At 37.1% G+C, this 19,327-nt stretch overlaps 4 protein-coding genes across 5 annotated transcripts; 1 reads left to right on the top strand and 3 right to left on the bottom strand.

Annotated features, from left to right (window-relative positions):
- The first annotated feature begins 519 nt into the window (after positions 1 to 519).
- SEU (SEUSS transcriptional co-regulator) lies at positions 520 to 9,585 on the top strand. The gene is made up of 10 exons (XM_008239474.3): positions 520 to 957; positions 1,273 to 2,844; positions 2,928 to 3,047; positions 3,315 to 3,363; positions 3,594 to 3,808; positions 3,899 to 3,967; positions 4,506 to 4,603; positions 5,358 to 5,451; positions 6,994 to 7,063; positions 8,102 to 9,585. The coding sequence occupies exons 2-10, from the start codon at positions 1,771 to 1,773 to the stop codon at positions 9,064 to 9,066; spliced, it is 2,754 nt and encodes a 917-aa protein (XP_008237696.2). The 5' UTR covers positions 520 to 957; positions 1,273 to 1,770; the 3' UTR covers positions 9,067 to 9,585.
- Positions 9,586 to 10,667: 1,082 nt separating this feature from the next.
- LOC103336439 (uncharacterized) lies at positions 10,668 to 12,096 on the bottom strand. The gene is made up of 2 exons (XM_008239475.3): positions 11,658 to 12,096; positions 10,668 to 11,110 (listed from the first exon to the last, which is right to left on the bottom strand). Exons 1-2 carry the CDS (start codon positions 11,878 to 11,880, stop codon positions 10,791 to 10,793), a joined length of 543 nt encoding a protein of 180 aa, XP_008237697.2. The 5' UTR covers positions 11,881 to 12,096; the 3' UTR covers positions 10,668 to 10,790.
- A 1,394-nt stretch (positions 12,097 to 13,490) lies between these two features.
- LOC103336440 (glutamate--tRNA ligase, chloroplastic/mitochondrial) lies at positions 13,491 to 18,321 on the bottom strand. Of its 2 annotated transcripts, none has more exons than XM_008239476.3 (13): positions 17,855 to 18,321; positions 17,634 to 17,752; positions 17,232 to 17,353; positions 16,701 to 16,882; positions 16,401 to 16,519; positions 16,215 to 16,263; positions 16,005 to 16,106; positions 15,727 to 15,829; positions 15,539 to 15,602; positions 15,168 to 15,282; positions 14,748 to 14,848; positions 13,941 to 14,097; positions 13,491 to 13,830 (listed from the first exon to the last, which is right to left on the bottom strand). In XM_008239476.3, the coding sequence occupies exons 5-13, from the start codon at positions 16,478 to 16,480 to the stop codon at positions 13,600 to 13,602; spliced, it is 1,002 nt and encodes a 333-aa protein (XP_008237698.2). In that variant the 5' UTR covers positions 16,481 to 16,519; positions 16,701 to 16,882; positions 17,232 to 17,353; positions 17,634 to 17,752; positions 17,855 to 18,321; the 3' UTR covers positions 13,491 to 13,599. The 2 variants fall into 2 exon arrangements, with proteins under 2 accessions (XP_008237698.2, XP_088910017.1); XM_089053891.1 differs by having other exon boundaries at positions 16,401 to 16,514.
- Positions 16,727 to 18,108, bottom strand: LOC148915900 (glutamate--tRNA ligase, chloroplastic/mitochondrial-like). The gene is made up of 4 exons (XM_089055019.1): positions 17,855 to 18,108; positions 17,634 to 17,752; positions 17,232 to 17,353; positions 16,727 to 16,882 (listed from the first exon to the last, which is right to left on the bottom strand). Exons 1-4 carry the CDS (start codon positions 18,106 to 18,108, stop codon positions 16,727 to 16,729), a joined length of 651 nt encoding a protein of 216 aa, XP_088911145.1.
- Positions 18,322 to 19,327: the final 1,006 nt, after the last annotated feature.

Below are 19,327 nucleotides of genomic sequence, written 5' to 3'. Positions count from 1 at the left end.
CTAATATTATTCAATTTCATTCCAATGTGGCCATAAGTTTTAAATTTTTCTCACCAAAAAAATACAAATATATATATATATATATATATATATATATAAAGGAGACTTCCAAAGATGTATGCAAAAAATAAGAAGATATATGATGAAAAACATAGTAAAGTTGTACCATATAAAAGTTGGAAGTCATTTGTTCAAATGGTTGTGTGAGAGAGCATATGTTCATGTAACATACTATCATAGTACTGTTAATAAATTCGAGTGCAAATACCTAAATAAGGAAAATACTTTACTCTTTACCATTAATCAATCCGAATGACGACCCCAAAATAAGGAAAATACTTTAATAAGGAAAATTCTCACCCAAATAACTATTAAGAAACAAAGTCAGGGCAATCTCGTAAATAAAGTCATAGAGCAAGGTCATTTCTATTCAGACTTGCGATGTAATGTAGTGGACAATGATGATGAGATGCTATGATGATACATGCATATATAAATGTTTACATGTACATCCATCGCATAACATAATAGGAGAGGCGAGAGTGGTAGAATAGCATTTGACTTGGTTTCAGAGAGAGAGAAAGAGAGAAGAAGAAAGAAGAAAGAGAAAAAGGTAAAGAATGAAGAAAATTCAATCGAATCGAATACAATTTTGACGTCCGCAAGGACACACTCTCGCTTCTCTCTCTACAATCCCTTTCTCTCTCTACAACTCTCTATTCTCTCTCTAAGCTAACCACCGAGGGACAGGACTTGTGCTCAGAGAGAACACAGAGACTGTGAGCAAACCCTAAAAAAGGGAACAAAAGCTGAAGTGAATTCAAATAGAATTGAAGCCGAAGGAAAATAAAACACAACTCAGTGAATAATCTAATACTGGGTTTTATGTATTAGAATCATTGTGGGTTTTTGGGAAGTCTCTCTCTTTCTCTATCACTGTTCAAAGCTCTACTGCTGGTGAGTACTGTCTACTCTTTCTTTTTTGTTTGTTTTTGGTTTCTTCATTTTGTATTTTCATTCAGTTGAAGTTCTCGATCGTTGATTTGGGGACTTTGGGTCCGATCGAGGTTGTACTTTTTTTGCCTTTTTTGCAGCTGTTGCTGGTTTAGGTTTACAAAGTTTGGATATTTAAGATTGGTTTTGGGTTTTGGGTGTGGAATTTGGGTTTTACTTGTGTTGTAGAGCCTAGTCTTTATTGGCGCTGGTTCAATTTTTTTAATTTTTGTGGGTTTGTGTTGAATTGGTGAGTTTTGGTGAATTGGTTTATTTCAGGTTATTGATTGGAGGTGGTTTTGGTTGATAAAGTGAGAAATTTTGAGATTTCTTCTCTGTGTTTGGTGGAGAGAGTTTGATTTGTTTTGATTTAGTTCTTTCGTTCAAGGCTGAGGTTATGGTGGATCTGAAAGTTCATGTAATAAACAGAGATTCATGCGGAAGCTGGTTGGGGACTGCTCTCCTCTTGAAGCTACTGAGATTGTAGAATGTTCAGAATTAGAGCCTGTCCCTTGGTATTGGGTTTCTATGGTATTTGGCTTGTGTTTGGCAAAACTCAACACGATGTGCCCAGGCACAATGCTTACCCTTTTCTATTGGTACACAATAGAGATTCTGAAACCTGTGGCCTTCGACGTAGGGGTACAATGCTATCTGAATTGAGCTCCATGCCTGGGATTTTGCGTCTTGTTATGTAATCTAGGCTTGTTGAATTCAAGTTGTTATAGATAGTTGTAATACTTTCACTTAGTATTTGTAGATTGTGATTTTGAAATTATGGTACCTTCGGGGCCGCCCACTCCAATCGGTGGTGCCCAGTCTGTTTCACCTTCACTCTTGCGTACGAATTCTGGAATGCTGGGAGGTCAAGGTGGTTCACTACCTTCCCAGTCAGGTTTTCCCCCGCTTGTCTCACCACGTAATCAATATGGTAACATGAATATGCTTGGCAATGTAGCCAACGTGCCTTCTCTCCTTAATCAGTCTTATGGAAATGGGATTCCAAATTCAGGGCTTTCTGGTCCTGGTAGCAGCCAACGTGGAGGTATGGATACCGGTGCTGAATCAGATCCACTTTCTAATGTTGGCAATGGAATGGGTTTTAGTGCGCCTTCTTCGTCATATGTTGCATCAAACATGGCTAATCCTGGTACATCTGGTCAAGGTCAGGGCCAACAATTTTCAAACCCTTCTGGTAACCAACTATTGACAGATCAACAGCAGCAGCAACTTGAAACACATAATTTCCAGCATGGTCAGCAGCCAATGCAACAGTTCTCTGCCCCTCACAACACACAGCAGCAGCAACATCAATTTCAGGCTATTCGAGGAGGCTTAGCTGGTGTTGGACCAGTCAAGTTGGAGCCCCAATTGACAAACGATCAACATGGACAGCAGCAGCAGCAGCAGCAGCAGCAGTTGCAGTCTTTGAGGAGTCTTGGTCCAGTGAAATTGGAACCCCAACAACTTCAGACCATGAGAAGCTTGCCACCTGTAAAATTGGAACCGCAGAATTCTGATCAGTCATTGTTTTTGCATCAACAGCAGCAACAACAGCAACAACAGCAGCAACAGCAGCAACAACAACAGTTCCTCCACATGTCAAGGCCATCTTCTCAGGCTGCTGCTGCACAGATTAACATTTTGCATCAACAGAGATTATTGCAGCTACAACAACAACACCAGCAGCAGCAACTCTTGAAAGCAATGCCTCCGCAACGCCCCCAATTACAGCAACAGTTTCCACAGCAGAATCTGCCTATGAGGTCTCCTGCAAAACCAGTATATGAGCCTGGAATGTGTGCTCGGCGTTTGACACATTATATGTATCAGCAACAACATAGGCCTGAAGTAAGATACCCCCATCCCATATATTTCGTTAGTCTGTTGGGTGTGACTGTTATGGTTACTGATGATGCCTACTTTTCATATAGGACAATAATATTGAGTTTTGGAGAAAATTTGTTGCTGAGTATTTTGTACCTCATGCCAAGAAGAAGTGGTGTGTTTCTATGTATGGAACTGGTCGGCAAACAACTGGCGTTTTTCCTCAGGTCTGTTGCTAGGATACAGTAATCTGGTGAACCCCATCTATGTTGGCTTCTTAACTAGTAAAATGAGGTTAATTGCGAAAGAATCTTTATGCATGCATACATGCATTTTAGCAACTGCATCTCATTTTCAACTCACTTTTATTTCAGGACAGTATTTTCAGTGTGATAGTAGCTATTTAATTATCCTTTAGATATTTTGGTTTGTTGTAACACAAATCGTTGCTGAGCTATTTAACACTCATGAGCTTTCTCTACGAAATTTTGCAGGATGTGTGGCATTGTGAGATATGCAATCGCAAGCCTGGACGTGGCTTTGGTATGTTATGCAATTTATCTTTTTGTGCCTCTTGTTGTGGTCTGCTGTTAACCAGTGCTTGTTTGAATGACATCTGGTTCTAAATATCTCTTTCATGCTATCAGTTCAATGCCATATCTTAGAGACTTTGGCTAGATATCAGTGTTAGTTTTAATGCTATATCTAGGTGTTTTGTTCATGGGCTGTTCTCTTTAGAACTAGTATCTGAGTTATTCTTGCCATACTTTCAGAAGCGACTGTTGAGGTGCTTCCCAGGCTTTTTAAAATCAAGTATGAAAGTGGTACTTTGGAGGAGCTTCTTTATGTTGATATGCCACGCGAGTATCATAATTCATCTGGTCAGATTGTACTGGACTATGCTAAAGCAATACAAGAAAGTGTTTTTGAGCAACTTCGTGTTGTTCGGGATGGTCAACTTCGGATTGTATTCTCTCCAGATCTAAAGGTAGGACATAAAAATTGTTTTCATATTACATTTTATGTTCTGCCTTCCCCGGGTGTTGATCAACTTTCTCTTCGTTCGTTCTTTTGGCAGATATGCTCTTGGGAATTTTGTGCAAGGCGCCATGAAGAGCTTATCCCTCGAAGATTACTGATACCTCAGGTTACTACCAAATGTCTACTTGTGATGGGCAGTTTTGTCCATCTGTATTACCCTTATGCTGTGTTTTCAAAACTAGGGGTTTTCTGTTCTCTTCATGTGACAAATAGAAAACGTCCAAATTGATATATTTGAAGCCATTTTTTGTGTGTTAGGATATATAAATTTTTTGGATGAAATAAGACTTAGTGTAACTGAGAAGATAAATGCTTCTGCTGACTTTGGAGATGAAAAATTTGTTGATCCTAGCAAATAGACCTATCAGTTTAAATTCAAATCTGAGCCTAATTAGATTAAAAAGTAAGTGTAGATATTTAGTTATGTTATATCAATAACCAGTGATTTTAGTAAAGGATTTATAAATTTGTGAGATTAAGGTCGGAGTAGGGTCCTACATTATGTTTATGTGTTTTGGATATGAATCTGGATACCAAACTAGCACAGTCATTGACATCCCCATCTGGTGTATATGAGAGTAATTTGAGTACATTTACCATTCATATAGTATTGTGCATTTATAATATTTACTTGCTCTATGCAGGTTAGTCAGCTTGGTGCTGCAGCTCAGAAATACCAGGCTGCTACTCAAAATGCATCATCGAATTTATCTCTTCCAGAGATACAAAATAATTGTAATATGTAGGTTCTTTATCTCTCTGTCTCATTCTTGTGCATATTTGAGCTTCCCTTTTTTTTTTTTGCCTGAAAATATTTGAGCTTACGAACAGCGCTTTTTGATAGAAATTTGGCTGTCTATTTTTAAGCCTTGTTTGTAATGGGGAATTTTGGATTGCCCTTATGCCATCTATAACTCTGGATCTCTTGTTTTTATCAGTTCATGTGCTGTACCCCTTAGGCCTACAAAAAGTATAGTCTCACATTTCTAGTAAAGACATCAGCAGTCATTAATTATTTTGTGAACAGGAAATTACATAATCAAGTTATTATTTGGCTGTATAGTTATGTAACTTTTTCTTTTCTTCTTAATTTTGCTTAGGGCCTATTAGAATGTTGCATTTTGCTCCATCTTATTTTTTCGTTAATGGCTCAAACTTGTCCGTCCTTAATTACTTATTTCAGGGCTTCTCTGAAAAAAAAAAGAAAAAAAAAAGTCTGAGACTAAAGAATATTTGATTTTGCAATTACATGGTGGCTTCATGATAAAGATCTTAATGACATAGTGAATCTAAGTGTTGAAATCTCCTGCCTCCGTTTCAACCTTTGTTCTATGTAGTGGGGCTTAGAGTTTTCAGTTAAACTACTGTATGTCTACCAAATATATGGGTGAAATGATTTTGAAAGCCTATTTATTTGTATTATTTGATGTATATGCAAAATTGGTGATTGATTGGTTTTCAGTTTGATTAATTCCTCCTGTGCAATTTTGGTTTAGGTTTGTATCATCAGCTCGGCAGTTAGCGAAAACCTTGGAAGTGCCATTAGTAAATGATTTAGGTTATACAAAGAGATATGTAAGGTGTCTTCAGGTAATTTCTTGTTTCCTTGCATAGGCACCGTGCATTATGATGGTCCTTGTGTACTAGGAGCCTTACGGTGATCGGATATATGTTTTCATCACTGCAAAGTTTGTGTAACATCTTTTGGTTTGAGATACACTATTGTATTTTGCATATTGTGCTGCAGCATTTGTTCTTGGTCCGGTGTTTATCTTCTCTGCATGGGGATCATTTTTCTGATATAGATTATATGTACATATGTGAACTTGTCAAAAAAATTATTTTGCTCCTATGTTACATGTATCCCCCTTCTATAACACCTGAAATAAAGTCCTCCATTATTTGCATGGACGCTTGGATGGAAATATTTTTGACTTAATACCATCATTTTTTTTTCCTCCTTTACCCTTTTTTTTTTCTTTTCTACATGTCATGTTGGGGCTTGTGTGTTTGTATACATGGTTCACTGTCTCAAAATTTGCAATGGCAAAGTGAGAGATTTTTTTATATGTCCTATCGTACCAAATTGATTACATGTTTCTACATGTCTGACAATTATTCAAAAATATTTCTGAATGATTTCGTTCCAATCACCCTACTAATGGAAATGTTCTTTGGTGAGTTGTCTGATGGGTTGGCTGGGAAGTGTAAGATGAGAATGAATTGTGTTTTTGTTCTGTTTTTTACAGTCATCTTTGGCTGGTTAATGAGGCATTAGTTCTATCCACTGTTTGTTATAAATTAAATTATCAACACACAGTATGTTAATTGTTTAAGTTTATTGTGTAACATCGGGTTTAACATCTGATTGTTGAAGTTGGAGTCCTTATGCCAGAAATGCCTTTGTACATGTATCCCCCTTCCATAACACCTGAAATAAAGTCCTCCATTATTTGCATGGACGCTTGGATGGAAATATTTTTGACTTAATACCATCATTTTTTTTTTCTCCTTTACCCTTTTTTTTTCTTTTCTACATATGTCATGTTGGGGCTTGTGTGTTTGTATACATGGTTCACTGTCTCAAAATTTGCAATAGCAAAGTGAGAGATTTTTTTATATGTCCTACCGTACCAAATTGATTACATGTTTCTACATGTCTGACAATTATTCAAAAATATTTCTGAATGATTTCGTTCCAATCACCCTACTAATGGAAATGTTCTTTGGTGAGTTGTCTGATGGGTTGGCTGGGAAGTGTAAGATGAGAATGAATTGTGTTTTTGTTCTGTTTTTTACAGTCATCTTTGGCTGGTTAATGAAGCATTAGTTCTATCCACTGTTTGTTATAAATTAAATTATCAACACACAGTATGTTAATTGTTTAAGTTTATTGTGTAACATCGGGTTTAACATCTGATTGTTGAAGTTGGAGTCCTTATGCCAGAAATGCCTTTGTATTTGTTAAAAGAAACTTATGACCAATATATTCTCTTCTTATTCCTTATGAAGTGTAATATATGATATTTCAAACAAATTATGGTCCTATGTTAGTGAACCATGTAACCTAGTTTGCTTGCAGCCTGATTGACCATTGTCATTGTTAATATTTCTTTTTGGGGTGCAATGCAGATTTCAGAAGTGGTTAATAGTATGAAAGACTTGATTGATTACAGCCGAGAGACAGGGACTGGGCCTATGGGTAAGCCTGATTTTTCTATGTTAACTAAATAATTAATTATAATTCAAATTGTGTTCCCCTTTCTTTTATTCAATTGTTACTTTACAGAAACAATCTTTATACTACATAAAAAATTGTTCCCCTTTATTTCCCACATAATAAGATGTAATGAGTTAAAAATTTAGAACTAAAAAAAATGTAAATTTCGTAGGAATAACAAATGAAGCCTGTAATTTTCTATGGATTAGATTCAGTATGTAGCTTTGCAGTAAAGCTTCTGCTTTCATATTTGCATTTTATTACTATTGTTGAGGAGATCAAAGGAAATTGTAAGAACAGCACTGAGTGGAAGAAGAGTATGTGAACTAATGACCTGGTGCCTAGAAGTGATAAATTGGGAGAAACTTGCTTATGTATGCTTGTGTGGTGGGTTTTCAGATTGCAAGTTAGGTTTCAAGTCTTGGGTTTGTAGAAAGAGGGGTTTAGGATATGTAAATTGATTTGGAGGTGAAAAGATCGTTGAATATTGATGGTGAATTATGTGGAAATCTGAGAAGGATGCTTGCTGGAAATTGAACTAAAGAGCTAATTTTAAGAGCTGCCTTAATCCTGGACTACTCGTAACTTGAACTTCAAAACCATAAAGGATCTCGTTTTCAACTTCAATTGACATTGCCGTTTGGCCCCACAATAGTTCGAGAACAAAAACAAGAAGAATGATATTTATCTTCATGGGAGTGAATGAGGCTGCTGCTGGATTACCAAGCTTCCATAACATGTAATTTTGCCTGTCTTGTAGTTAGAAAATCAAGTCCCTGTGCTATTTTTCACAGTTACTTGTGAAGACATGCACAAATTCTCCAAATGCCATATGGTTGCACGATATCATGGCAATTTAAAGCATTATATTGTGGGTGCCTATTTCTATGCCCTTCATATCGTACAAATTATTCTTGAGGCTGAATGCTTGCAATTAATTCATTGTATGTTAGTAGCTCCACTATAATATAGGATTGTTTGATTGCCACATGGTAGTTCATTGCTAATGTTTTCTTTCAGAGAGCTTGGCCAAGTTTCCTCGAAGGACGAGTGCTTCATCTGGGTTTCACAGTCAAACACAACAGTCTGAGGAGCAAATGCAGCAGCAGCAACAGCAACCGATGGGCCAGAATCCGAACGGCGATCCAAGCTCTGTCCAGGCCACAACTATGCAACTTGCTGCCAGTAATGGTATGGCTAGTGTAAATAATGTTCTGAATGCAGCATCCACATCTACCTCTGCAAGCACCATTGTTGGGCTCCTCCATCAAAATTCCATGAATTCCAGACAGCAAAGTTCAATGAATAATGCAAACAGTCCCTATGGAGGAAATTCTGTTCAGATTCCATCGCCTGGTTCTTCTAGTACAATCCCACAGACGCAACCAAACCCCTCTCCATTCCAGTCACCAACACCCTCGTCAAACAATCCCTCTCAAACATCTCATGGTGCCTTGACAGCTGCCAATCACATGAGTGCAACAAATTCACCAGCAAATATATCCATGCAACAGCCAACCATTTCCGGTGAGGCTGATCCAAGCGATTCCCAGAGCTCTGTCCAGAAAATAATACACGAAATGATGATGTCCAACCAGCTGAATGGTGCAGGCAGTATGGTTGGCGTGGGTTCTCTGGGAAACGATGTGAAAAACGTTAATGGGATTTTGTCAACAAGCAACAACACAGGAATGAATGGCGGCAACTGTCTTTCAGGGAATGGCATGACGAACAGTAGTAACTCGGGTATTGGGGGTGCTGGATTTGGGAGTATGGGTGGACTTGGTCAGCCTTCCATGGTTAATGGAATAAGAAGTGCAATGGGAAATAATTCTGTTATGAATGGAAGGGTGGGAATGGCATCAATGGCTCGAGAACAAAGTATGCATCATCAACAACAGGATATGGGGAACCAGCTACTTAGTGGACTTGGAGCGGTTAACGGCTTTAACAATCTTCAATTTGATTGGAAACATTCCCCTTGAAAGCCTCTTTGATCAAGTTGATGCTCGTTTCACTAGTTCTTGATTTAGCTGCTTGTGCAGCACGAGAAATGGCAGAGTTGCCTCTGGCCCTGTGGAAGATGGCAGTGCATGGATGAAATGAAATAGTTGACAGGGCTGTCGCTCCCACTTTGTACTAATCTGTTATTTATATATAAAAAGGAAATTTGGTGGCTGGTTGTGTGGCTGATGGGGCTCATTTTCTTGTGGTTTTAAATGTACTTCAATTTTATTATTTTTTTTTATTTTTAAAAATCTCGTCATAATGGTATACTACATATCGTTTTTTCCTAGTAGTAAACTTTTTTCCTTTGGGTAGAGGGGTTCAAGAGTGCAAATGAGATCTCCTTGGTTGGATCTGTTCTTCCAATCATAGAATTGTATTTCTCACCTATTCCTTGGGCGTGTATTTGTTATTTTCAATTGCAATAGGCATTTCCGGTATACATGATAGAAACCAGTAGTTATGAGAAAGTGAAATTTAGTCTTTTTCTTTGATTACATGGAAGTTAGTTGGTTGACCTTACTGGTGGTTGTGTTTGTAATTTTAAGTTGACAAGGCACCTGAACCTATTGGGTGTTGGTGTAATCAAGTCCTTTTTCATCAAATGTCTTAACTTTGTACCTAATTCCTCAAATACTTGCTGTCTTCTTCCGCTCAAATTCTAAGCAGAATATGAAGTTGTAAGAGCATTTAAAATCATGCTCCCAATTTTTTAAGTTGAAATTTAATAAAAACGTTAAAAAGCTATTTAAGGAGCTTTTATAAAATTTCAACTCAAACCATTGAATAAAATGTAGACTGAATGGGTAGCATAAAATAGATGTTTAAAATATTATTAAAATAAGAATAATGCTACTCTTATCACATTTGTATACCACATTCTCATACCACTTTATGTGGCGGATGAAGTGGACAACACATCAATTAAAATTAATTTAAAGTTTTCTTATCTTTTATGATTTATTGACACTTTTTAATTGATGTGATTGTCCACTTCATATGCTACATAAGGTGGTATGAAAATGTGGGATATAAATGGTAAGTGTAGCATTACTCTTAAAATAAAGCATAATTAATTGAGTAATGCTACACTTACACATTTATATCCCATATTTTCATTTATATGCAGATGAAGTGGACAATCACATCAATTAAAAGTGTCAATAAATCATAAAAGTTAAGAAAACTTTAAATTAATTTTAATTGATGTGTTGTCCACCTCATCTGCCATATAAGGTGGTATGAGAATGTATACAAATGTGGTAAGAGTAGATTATTCTAATTAATTATAAGGAGTTATTAGAAGTCGTTTCTTTCTCCTTAGATTTAGGATTGAGTTTGGGAAGATGGTGGGGTTTTCTTAGAAATTGTTAAAATTTGAATTAGAAGTTGGGGTGAATTTAAAATATGGGGTGAGCAAAGTGAAGTGGGGGTTTAAATAAAAAAACTCTTTAGAATTTCCTAGACGACTTCATGTATTTCGACAGTTGGCCCCAATTTTCAATGTGTAGAAATATATACTTGTTTTAGGGGGTAAATGAAAAGTTGAGCATAATAAAAGGTTAAAGATTACAAGAAGTAAACAACAATAAGAAATTATATGAATTCAAAACGGGGAGTTAATTGAAGATTAACAATGAATAGCTTCATGAGCACAAGCATGGTGGCTCACACTGAAAGTGTGTATACATCATTTCCCTCTTTAAAGATCTACATATTTTTCTATGGTGGCAGACAAGGTGGACTTGGGCACTGCTCCAATAACGCTCTCCTTCTTTTCTCCATTCTTGAAGAAAAGCACAGTTGGGATGCTCCTTATGCCATATTGAGTGGCAATGTTGGGGCTGTCATCAGTGTTGAGCTTGAAACAAGCTATCTTCCCAGCATACTCTTTCGCCAGTTCATCGATCACTGGGGCAATCATCCGGCATGGTCCACACCATGGTGCCCAAAATTCTACCAGAACTGGGTTCTCACTTGCAATCACCAGGTTATTCCAACTTGAATCATTCACTACTTGAACTGCAGAGTTTGCACAAGTCAATGAACTCACTAAGTTGATATATTCATGTGATGTGGTTCTTATTCAGAACCAAACCAACTAATCTGAAGATGGAACAGGTAACAAATTATAGTGCAAAAGTAACTTATAAGTTGCACAAGTAGTCAAATTTGGGTAATTAAATAAAAATTCTTGCATACTCTACTGTACATATATTTGTATGAAAATAACTGGTCATGTGACCAACACGACATAGGTATTATATACGAAAGAACAAATTTTGCATAGCGAAAAATTGCCATCAATTAAAAGAAAGCAAAAGAAGATATTGCATAATAAACTCAATTGTCAATTCTGCAAGTGGTTAATAACTGTAGCTGCTTTCAACACCTTCTTGAGTTGTTCATTGCACTAATATCTGTTGTTATTTCTTCTTCTAGTTGTCATACATCTACATATAGAAGTTACAAGATTCCTAACGAAATCAAGGGAGAGTGACATTCAACATAAATAATTAAGAACTAATCAGAAACAAACAACAATAATAGCAGAGACTGTGCAGCTAACCTTCATTCACAGCTTCACGAGCCTTGCAAATAAAGCGGGATCTGTGGGATTTGTTGGAAGGAGCAAAAGATGAAGATGAAGAGAATTTCAAAACAGATTTCTTCAATCCATTGCAGGTTGGCACAATAAGCTTTTCCCTGGAAGAAAATGGCTGATAGCATTGTGCAGCACCAACTCTTGTAGTGCACACTGTGCTTAGTTGCAAACAGTTTTCCAAAGCCATTACTCTCTCTCTCTCTCTCTCTCTCTCTCTCTCTTTTTTTGGCTAAGTATATTTTTTACAGTGAATTGGGTGTTGAACAGAAAATGTGGCTTTTCTGATGGGCAAGTTTCTGCAACAATTTGTAGAAATTTCTTCTTTGAATTTCCTATTTTGTCTAGGCTGCATATATTTTTGAATATTTTTCTGAGTGTGGATATTATGCCAAGATTGTAAGGTGCTAAGTGTGCTCAGATGTATGTGGATAATATTTCTGTACTGAACTGTCAATATGCCCCACTTGATGTCCTCCAAAAAACTTGCCCAACTCTCAAAATTCAACGTAAGAAAGGATCAAAATTGAGGACCAAAAAGTAAAATTCCTAGTTTTCATTTCATCCTTACTGGCGGGTGAACCATATACGGGCCTCTCATTCACTTGGCAGTTCTTTTTCTGTAATAAATAAATAAATAAATAATCCGGTCATTATCTATCAGGCAGCTTTAGCAGGATTGGCCCATTTAACCAGTGAACAAAATTATGGCCGTTAAATGATGACCAATAATGGGGTTCACCAAAAATATCTCCTACAATTTTCACAGTAGTAGTACAGTACAGGCTTCAACTTCCATGTTTTCAATACGGTCGAACCCTTGGGGAAGAAAAAAGGAAAAAAGAAAAACAAACGAAACCTGATGCCCTTTATTTCCACAGTCGCATAACGAGTAAAACTTATGAACACTCTCTCTCTCTCTCTCTCTCTCTCTCTGATTTAATTACATAAAACCATTCAAACTTTTTTCATGAGGCAAATGGGAAGGCAACATGCTACCTAGGTTGTTATAGTACAATTTTGCCTATTTCATTTGCATACTCCCTTGGAGACGCATCCTTTTTAGATCAAAACTTTTATCTTCTAAGAATTAAGAGAATAAAAGTAAAAAAAATCATTCAGAGATTGGAATAAGAGTACAAGAAACAAAGATTTTTATTTTTATTTTTTTATTGTTAATGTGACGGGGTGCAAGAAATGTGTTAATTGGGTTTGGAATTAAAAGCAAAACAAACAGATTAAAAAGGAGAAAAGAAAAGTAAAACAAAAAGACTACAAAGGAGAAAAAGAAACGGGCATGGCTTCTTGGTCTATTCAAGTCTGCAGACTGTGTTTTATACCAGTTTGTCAAACCTTATTCTTCTCTTGTTGATGTCTCGCTGGTCATATTGTGTTCTTCATTGGCTGTGCATACTTGTCATAATAAATTATTATGTAACTCGGTAAAAATTTCGTTTTCGCAAAATACAATTGTGATGGATAACTTCATGTTCAAGCCAAAAAAAAAAAAAAACAAAAGATTGTGATGGATACCAGTTCGTCAAATCTTATTCTTCTCTTTTGGTGTCTCGCTGGTGAGTGTTCTTCATTGGCTGTGCATACTTGTCATAATAAATGCTTATGTAACTCAGTAAAAAATCGGATTTCTCCCGAAAATGTATAACTTCATGTGGAAAACAAAAGAACAAAAAAACCGATTGTGATGGATACCAGTTTGTCAAATCTTATTCTTCCCTTGTTGGTGTCTCGCTGGTCATATTATGTTCTTCATTGGCTGTGCATACTTGTCATGATAAATGATTATGTAACTTGGTAAAAATTTTGTTTTCTCCCAAAAATACGATTGTGATGAATAACTTCATGTGCAAGCTAAAAAAAAATAAGGAAAAAAACTGAAAACTGTGAACTCTCAAGTTGATACAGTGGCGGCAGTCTCCAGCGGAGATCGGTTCTTGATTAATGCTTCCCAGTCAACTTTTCTCAACACTCTGAACCTTTCATCCAATGTCACAAACTCAGCTTGAGGAGCAATAATACCAGATTTTCCACCATTATGCAGTAAAAGCACGCTAGCCCCTATATCTGGGCCATGAAGCTTTCCTGTTAACAGCACTCGGAGAGGCATGAACAATGATTTCCCCTGCCATTAAAATTTTGAATGCACAAAATTTTCATTTTATTAGCCAGAAATGGAGAGAAGTTCATGAAAAGGTTGAAAAATAAATGAACAATGAAAGAGAGAGAAGCCACCTTGCGCTTCAGTGATTTGCCAAAGCTCTTCACCCATTTCTGCCAACCAGCATGGCCTTCTTCGAGTGCAGCAAGTAGTTCACCACTGTCATAAGCAGCTATGAAGCTGGCTGCAAACTCAGAAAGTTTGTCCTCTAAGACTGGTTTGGCTTCAAGACTGCAGCCATGACAAACAAATTCATAGTTATCATACACATATAGTAGTTCTGTTAACATCAATAGCCAACAAAGCATCCCCTTCTTCATACATAGCTTACTCGTTACAAGACAAATACGGTGATTTGAAGAACAGAAGGCCATATACATTTGAAGTGGTAAACCTAAATGCAACACCAACTTAGGAATATTCCACCCTTCCATTGAAAATAAATCCATATTTTTGTCTATCTGTGTGCGAGCACTGTCTTATGTTGGATATAATGTCTTAGCCCACATTCACGTTTCAACATGCTAGCGAACCCTTGGGATACTCAGCCGTTGCTTGCATATTATTGTTTCAAATGGAGGGCTAAATGCAAGTTCATCCAATTCAATACATAATCCCCATAACTTATGATAAAGAACCACAACAACATTCCAGAAGGAAATAAATGGCCATCCGAAAAGTCAGCAAAAGCATATCAAAGTTGTGAAGTGGTTGAGCAGTTCTTGATATTCGATTAGAGACAATTGTTATCAATCTCTCTCAAATTCTTATGAACCCTTCAGAGTGCCAATTCAATGATATATTTTCCAACAACAACAACAAAAAAGGGGGGGAAAAAAGCCAAATAACCAGAGTAAGTGTGACAAAAAAATCAAGATCACCTGGATAAAGTTTCATGTAAAGGGTACGATAACAAGTTTGAGAGTGCTTTATCTGAATCTGGTGTCAAATCAATCCCATCCTTGAGCAACTGAACTGCGTCCTACGAAATTACATAGTAGACATGCTTCACTTTTCATGATTATAAAATATAAAATATAAAAAATATTGAGGTGGTCGAAACGCAGAAAACACTTCAATTTAAGGGGCACTTTAACTTGTATTGAAATCATCGGGAAGTGAAGAAGCTCCCCTGGATACAGTAGACCTATTATAAAAAATCATAGACCACAAATAGTCTTGTTCTTAACAACAGTATCATCAACAGCAATGCACAGCATTAATGACCTTAGACACCGTTTCCCTAAATTTACAAACTAAGATAACCCGTAAAATGAAAATGTGGAGGAGATGAGTCTTACTTCAACAAATGAACCCTCTGACTCTGTAAGGATGCCAGTACTTCTCCATTGCTCACCAATAAGCTTTGTCAACTCCTCTGATGGAAGTGCTCTCAAGTGTTGACCATTCATCCATCTTTAGTTTGTAAGTATATGTATGAGAATATAATTAGAAACAATACCTCAGTGATGCAATTAATTCAAGAATTCAATAAGCAGCCTAAATTCTCATTGACATGATCCACAGTAAATCAGGAAAACCTATACCAACAAAACAACCATGCAACTGCAAAATGCTCACTCAATCTGCTTCTCCAAGGGAAGGAAATGCTAGGTAGAAGAAATCTTAAACAATCTTTCTCTTCATATAGTAGATTTAAAGCTATAATTACCTTAGCTTGGTAGAGTCAAAAATGGCACCACTTTTGTTGACACGACCAATTGAAAATTTCTCAACTGAAATTATTAGTAAACAAAACACTTAGATATTTAAACAGCGCACGTAAGCTGAGCAGCCGGTTTCTGAGTATGATAGGGAGCACGAGGGTGATAAAGTGAGATTTCAAAGGAATTCACTAACCTAGGTGGTCCAGGGTGAAAAATTCATTTTCAGTGCCATCACCCCAACCTAACAGTGCCAAGTAGTTCACCATTGCCTGGGGTAGATAGCCCATCTCCCTGTACTGTTAAGTTCTAGTAGTTAGATATCAAGAATATCTATTAATATTAACAAAGAAACTCTTGAATAAAGGAAATCAGTAGGAGAAAGGTGGGGTTGGACCTCAAGGAAACCATGGAAGAAACCTCCTGTAGCCCAACATTCTTAGCAAGTAACGAAAACTATATTTAGATTACTACCTGGCCCACTGAAGTTGCGCCATGCCTCTTTGACAGCTTACTCCGGTCCGGTGCAAGAATCAAGGAAACATGTGCAAAGTGAGGCATTGGGAATCCTAGAGCCTGTGTTGGTATGGTAGTTAGATTTTTATTTTTTTTAAAAGCTTCACTATAGTTCTAAATTAGAAACCCAAACAGAAAGAAAATCAGGACATGAGTTTAGAAATTTACCTTATATATTAATGCTTGCCTTAGAGTATTTGGTAGATGCTCCTCTGCTCTGAATGCAAATGTTGTGTGAGTCACAAGACATAAGAAAGAGATGAACCAAAATCCAAGAAACAATAGTGGTGAAGTGGTGAAATAGATTGGCAAATAGCACACTCTCATAAATGTTGAAGAAGTTATTCTTATTACCTAATAACATGCGAGATAGCCATGGTAGCATCATCAACTGTCACGCAAAAATTGTACACTGGTTGACCATTGCTTCTCATAATTACAAAATCTCCAAGAGTGTCCAAGTTCCAACTGACCTTCATGACACGATACAAAGTTAACAGCCTATAAAACTTTTAATTAAAAATTTGATGGTTGTCGAAGTTAATTGATGAATTACTTTAAGTTAGTGAGCAACAAACTTTACCATACTAGGAGTTCCTAAGCGCTCCCAACCCAATAACCAAAATATTTATTTAAAAAAAAAAAAAAACTAACCTCGCCTCGAATAAGGTCATTGATTTTCAAACTTCCTTCCTTTGGCACACGAAACCGATATGTGTAAGGAGTTCCTCTTTGAAGCTCTTCTTGTACTTCTTTGTCTTTGCATTGGCCCACTTCCCTGTGTATACTGGAGGCAGTTGTTTTAGTTTCGCAATCTCCTTCATCTTCTCTAGTTCCTGGAGAGAATAAGGTTAAGATTGCAAATGTACAATAGCATTGCGCTTTAGTATGAACACAGAATGAACAAATAACAGGATTTATGATGCCTAACCCAAAAATATGAAGCAAATTTTCATCTAACTTTCTTTCAGAATAAGCTAGAAAGGTATGAACAACAATGTGGCACTCATTTAGCCAACTAAACAAGGCATAAACATCAACTAAACAGAAGGGCAAGTCATCAAGTCATTCATACTCCTTTAGAATTTCCATTCATAAATCTATTACAATATTATTTTCATTTTCTAATCTTATTATTTGGCAATTGAAGACATGCTTGAAGACTCAAATACAGAAGAGAATCACCTCACTAGAGCAAAAGCAGCGATAGACATAACCAGACTCTAAAAGCTTCTCAGCGTATTGCTTGTACAAAGAATTTCTTTCTGATTGCCGGTATGGACCATAATCTCCATCAACACCGGGTCCTGCAAAGTTCACCAAAAATGAAATGACCAAGTTGGAAACTTTACAAGAAAGACCCAGTACACGTGGAGTAAAGGAGATTCAACATGCACTGAATTTGAGAAATTTATCTCTCCTGCCACCTCTAATTGAGCCATTACGATCATGGCATTGAGTATAAAAGTCCTAATTCAAGTAATAGCCAAATGCACTCACATATTCGACACATCCTATGGAACAGGATTTTGGATTAAACCATAGGCATTTTAGAGCTGGAAAAGAATTAATCAAGAAAAAAAGTACCTTCATCCCAATCAAGACCAAGCCAAGAGAGGTCATTTAACACAGCCTCCTCAGATTCTTTAGTAGACCTCTCCAAATCAGTGTCTTCAATTCTCAAAACAAATTTCCCTCCATTGGACCTGCCCCAGCACAGACACTAATACTCATACTCATACTCATCCAATAAAGAAAGAGCCGACTCAAACCATAAACCCAAACAAACAAAACAAACAAAGACGTACCTGGCAAAGAGATAATTGAATAGCGCAGTTCTAGCTCCACCAACATGGAGATTTCCAGTGGGAGAAGGAGCAAACCGAACGCGTACTTGGTCTTGGGTCTCCTTTGTTGAAGACGCAGAGACTGAAAAAGACCTCCTTCTATGGAAGACTGAGACTTTCTTCGGTCTGTAGGATCGGCACAAAAATGGAGGAAAAGCATCTGGGAAAACTGTAATTTTCATTCTCATCCTAGGCATTGCAACCAAAGCTGCCATTGCTACTGTGGGTTTTGGGTACCGAGGTTGGAGTTTCAATGGCAATCTTCAGAGGATATCGAGTCAAAGCTATGGAGGCAGTATCTGTTATTGGCAAATAAATTGCAAAACAAAACAAAGAAATTGAGGGTAGAATGGGGTGACCTTTGCACCATCTGATGCAGGAAGAGCTTTGTTCCTTTGTGAAGTTGTGCTGAAGTAGGGGCTAAGGTTGCTGTCTAATATAAAACATCAAGTTTCTAGACCGTTAGATGAGATCAACGGTTTAAATTTATTTTTATTTTTTTAAAACAAGGGTTAATCGTTTTATTAGTCCCTGAACTTTGACCCGATTTGCATTTAGTCACCTCAATTTCCAAAATGGTTCCCATGGTCCTTTAACTTTAATTTGGTTTAGACAAATGATCATGTCGTCAATTTTGTTTCACTTTTTCTATTAAATGTAGGGGCAAAATGGTACTTTTATATTAAAACAAAAAAAATGGATAAAAAATCATACATTTAAAATAACAATAAAAGAAAATCAAATAAAAAAAACCCAAAAAATAATAATAATAAAGTTTTTGGGCAGTAGAAATCAGGATGAGAGAGAGAGAGAGAGAGAGAGAGAGAGAGAGAGTTTAATTTTAATTTTTTAGTTTTTTTAAATTTTTTATTCATATTTTAATCAATTTTGATACAAAAATATCATTTTACCCATGCTCCTACAGTTGCAAAAAGACAAAGCTAAGCCTTTATTCATATTTTAAGAAAATCCACCGTTCTCTCTCTCCTTCACCAAGCCCCCAGCATTATGGCGGCGGCAATTTCGAAGCCTAGCTCGAGGATTTTGAGAGGTCAGCGACGCCAATCCAACGTCGTGAGATTGGGACCTAGTGGGCAGGTGCTAGGGTTCAACGGTGGTGGTCGAGGAGAGTGAGGAGCATGGTGGCGGCACCTTAAGACGGAAGGTTGTGAAGGGTGTGATCTCAATCTGTTTTCATGTCAGTTTCAGACTCAGTGAAAGAGAATTGTGGATTTGGGTAGCGGGGAAGCTGGGCAGTGGCCATGGGGACTGGGCTTGGTGAGAGAGAGAGAGAGAGAGAGTGAGAGGTGGATTTGGGCGTGGGGAGGAGCTAGGTAGTGGCTAGTAGGGGTGGGCACGATTCAGTTTAGGTCGGTTTTTGCCTCAAAGTGTAACCGAAATCGGTACTATTTACCTGTTTTGGTTTGATTCGGT

Source organism: Prunus mume, linkage group LG6 (assembly GCF_029339155.1).
Source record: "Prunus mume cultivar Tortuosa linkage group LG6, ASM2933915v1, whole genome shotgun sequence".
Classification (NCBI taxonomy): domain Eukaryota; kingdom Viridiplantae; phylum Streptophyta; class Magnoliopsida; order Rosales; family Rosaceae; genus Prunus; species Prunus mume.
The sequence above is the reverse complement of the archived record's forward strand: the minus strand, read 5'-3'. Positions and strand labels throughout refer to the sequence as shown.